The 3,997-nt window shown below is 45.7% G+C and overlaps 1 protein-coding gene across 1 annotated transcript; it reads left to right on the top strand.

The window, feature by feature from the left end:
* The first annotated feature begins 1,391 nt into the window (after positions 1 to 1,391).
* On the top strand, positions 1,392 to 2,798 carry LOC114824476 (fructose-bisphosphate aldolase 3, cytoplasmic-like). The gene is made up of 3 exons (XM_029101616.2): positions 1,392 to 1,524; positions 1,585 to 1,826; positions 2,571 to 2,798. Exons 1-3 carry the CDS (start codon positions 1,392 to 1,394, stop codon positions 2,796 to 2,798), a joined length of 603 nt encoding a protein of 200 aa, XP_028957449.2.
* The last annotated feature ends 1,199 nt before the right edge of the window (positions 2,799 to 3,997 follow it).

Genomic DNA, 3,997 nt, shown 5'->3' with positions numbered 1-3,997 from the left:
CGGCAGCGCACCACCGAGGGAAAACTGTGACCAAAAGGCACTACACAGCGAAACCCCTTTGCAGTCTCTTGCATAAACCCTAGGCAGCAGAAAGCACATATATGCCCACGTCCTGCTCACTCCAAATACCACGTCTCTGAAAGCTTCGTTAGGGTTCTAGCATCATGCTTTGCCTTCTCCAAAATTAAAGATTCCTAGCATCACATCAAAAAAAAAATATATATATATATATACATATATATATGATAATGTTTTATTAGAAAAGAAAAAGAAAAAAAATACATATGTTTTATGTATTTACATAAAAAAATAAAATAAAATAAATTATAAATAAATAAAAAAAAAAGGAATACATACGTTATTACTCATTTACAAAAAAAAAAGATTTCTTTTACATACATATACATATACATATATATATATATATATATATATGTATGTATGTAAGCTAGTGAGCCTAGCCACAAATCCAGGCCCAAGCTCCAGCTTGTCGCCCCCACTCACACTCTCAGATCACAAAGATCCAACGATCATCAGTCACCGAGAGTTAGATCTCTGCCTGGTTTGATCTTGTAACTAGGGCGAAAATGGAGGTCAATGAGGACGGCAAAACTCCACAACTCGTTCCTCACCTAGATCCAGGCCCTACTAAAGACCTGCTCGATCAGGGCGACTCGACCCGAATCTGGACCTTTCAGCTCGTCAACCCCATAAGAACCTCCTCTCGATCGCCACCACTGTGCAGAACCCATAAGCGCCGCAACCGACCAAGGGGATGAAGAAAGTCGCCATTGCTGCTTCGGTCGGAATTGTGACTCTCGGAATGCTCTCCGGACTCGCCTTCTTCCTTTACCGCCACCGAGTCAAACATCCGTCCGAGTCTCAGAAACTCGCCAATGGCGGAGTACCCAGTTCCCAGAGATTCACCGACAACTCGAGAGTCCCACCCTCGAGCTTCCTCTACATTAGCACAGTCGAACCCAGCCACACGTCGACGACGAGCAGCAAAGCCGTTAACGGACCAACAACTGTGGAATTGAATCGGTCTCCATATCACAGACTAAACTCTGTCAAAAGATCGAATCGGTACCGGTCGAGTCCCGAGTTGCAGCCACTTCCTCATCTAACCAAACCTCATCAGAACCTCAACTCGCCATCAGCTATGTCGTCTTCCGATGAAGAGAGCAACGAAACGGCGTTTCATTCGCCAAATTGCTCCTCTATTAGCTACGACGACAGCTACTACATGCCGAAGCAATAGACAGCCACCCTCGCAATGGGCATCCTTCTGTGCAGCGAGCATAGCAAACAGCAACGAGCAGCAACCACGTCGTCGACTCGTCCTCGTCCTCCTCTTCACCGCCTCTGATGTGCTCCAATACCTTAGTGGAATGATCCTCTTTGAGAAAACCCTCTACCAGAAGACTGCTTTAGGCAAGCCATTCGTTGACGTCTTGAAGGAAGGTGGTGTTCTCCCTGGTATTAAGGTCGACAAGGGTACTGTTGAGCTCACCGGAACCAATGGTGAGACCACAACCTAGGGTCTCGATGGCCTTACCCAACGTTGCCAGAAGTACTATGAAGCTGGTGCACGGTTCGCAAAATGGCGCGTTGTGCTCAAGATTGGCCCTAATGAGCCATCTCAGTTGTCCATTCAAGAGAACGCTAATGGGTTGGCTCGTTATGCTATCATCTACCAGGAGAATGGTCTAGTCCCCATCGTTGAGCCAGAGATCCTAGTTGATGGATCCCATTCCATCGATAAGTGTGCTGATATGACAGAGCGCGTTCTTGCTGCGTGCTACAAGGCTCTTAACGACCACCATGTCCTCCTCGAAGGAACTCTGAGAGGTTGAAATCTTTTCTGGGTCTGCATGGCACTTCACCATCTCGTCTGTCTTGTCCTCTGCAAGGCGGTAGAAAAAAAATGCAGTGGCTGTGCAATGGCGGCGGTGCAAGGCAATAAGAACGCAGTGGCGGTGCAATGATTGTGTAGTGGCAGTGGCAAACAGCAACGGCGAAGAACTTCAATGACCGCCGTCAAACGACTAGCCGATCATGAAGCCTCGACTGTAGCTCTCCGTCCGTGGCAAACAGCTATGGCGAAGAACTTCAATAACCGCCGTCAAACGACTAGCCCGTCATGAAGCCTCTACTGCATTTCTCCGTCCGTCTTCGTCCTTCCCTACAAATCCCTCAGCCAAGCATCCTAATTTATACAGAAAGAAATACAATAAAAAAAATGTGGTGGAATCTTGGTGGTGCTGCACCAATCTGAAAAAAGATATAAAATAAATAAATAAATAAATAAATAATAAAAAAATGATGATGGTGCATCTGGCACCATGTGACAAAAGAAAAAGAAAAAAAAAGAAGTGGTGGGTGCATCCAGCACCGAAAAAAAAAAGGGGAAGTGGTGGTCCATCTGGCACCATGAGAAACATATGAAAAAATATATATATAAAAATAAAATGCATTTAGTGAAATAAAGTCCATCTTTTATTTATTTCTCTAAAATTACATAAATTCGCATTCCATATGCAAAAAAAAAAATATTTGTAAACAAACAGGAGGGAGCCTTCACGAAGGTTGCTCGTGTGAAGCCTCACCACTCGGCAAAGCTCCAAGAAGAAGAGGCGCCAGAGGTTGACTGTTTAAAGCCTCACCACTCGGCGAAGCTCCAGGAAGAAGAAGCACCAGAGGTTGACTATTTGAAGCCTCACCACTCGGTGAAGCTCCAGGAAGAAGAAGCACCGGAGGTTGACTGTTTGGAGCCTCAACACTCGGTAGAACTCTAGAGGACGAAGGCAATAAGTGCCTCTGGAGTGAAGCCACAAACATCTAATGGTCACTCTGAATCCGACCTTCAGATTCCTGCAGCTAGTCGAGCTTTCTCTTCATGCTCGTCGAGTAACTATTGGCAAGCATGTGCAACTCTCTGTTTTCACGCTTAAGCCTTCTAATCTCTTGTTTAAGACTCATCACTTCAGCCGCCAATGATTCAACTTGACGGGTTCGAGCAAATAGACTTTGGGCCATATAAGACACAGAACTTGCACACTGCACACTGAGAGCCAGAGAATCCTTAACAGCCAACTCATCAGACCGTTTGGAAAGTAGTCTGTTATCTTTGGGAGTGACAAGGTTCCTGGCTACCACCGGAGTGGTCATATCATTCTTCATCACCGAATCCCCAACGGTAAGAGGACCAGTAAGGGATATGAAGGATGGGCGCCATATGTTGTCTGGAGAAGGCGGGACTGCCTCTTCACCAAGGTTCAAGTCAAAACGACGGTCGGAGGGGCCATACATTTTCAAAGGTGTTGAAAGAAATAAGAGGTCGGACAAGTCAAGATCGTAGAAGTGCAAAAATGGAGTTTTTACAGGCAGAAATTCAAGTGTGCTTTGAAACGTCCTGCGTACCTCTATAAAAATCAGCACTCGATGGGATTTCAAAGATCGAAGAGGCGAACTCAGAAATCGAAGAGGCGCTAGCGTTCTCAAAAGCTGGGCTTGCTCAGAAACCACGGGCCAATCTTCTTTTCCAGATTTGTCCGCACTTGTCACATGCAACCTCTGCACTCGACGGAGCTCAGAAATCGAAGAGGCCAATTCAAAAATCGAAGAGGCAAGCTCAGAAATCGGAGAGGCATCTTGCTTTTCCAGACGCGTCAGCACCCGTCACATGCAACCTCAGCTTTGCAGAAATCACGGGCAATTTGTCGAAGCACCGATCCCAGATATCGAAGAGGCACAAGGCTTTTTCAGCCTCGTCAACACCTGTCACATGCACACTCAGCTTGGCGGAAATTACGGACAATTTGTTGAAGATTTCTGATGAAGAAGAAAGCACGTGAAGCCATACTGATCAATCACTCAATGATTGCCGACACGAGTGAAAGAATAATACCTCTACAGGTATTAAAGAACTTCCTATAACTATCTACCTTCACCTTCCATAGCAAGGCAGACATACAGAACCTTTCTTCATCTCTGA

The sequence above is a fragment of the Malus domestica genome, chromosome 04 (assembly GCF_042453785.1).
Source record: "Malus domestica chromosome 04, GDT2T_hap1".
NCBI lineage: Eukaryota > Viridiplantae > Streptophyta > Magnoliopsida > Rosales > Rosaceae > Malus > Malus domestica.
The sequence above is the reverse complement of the archived record's forward strand: the minus strand, read 5'-3'. Positions and strand labels throughout refer to the sequence as shown.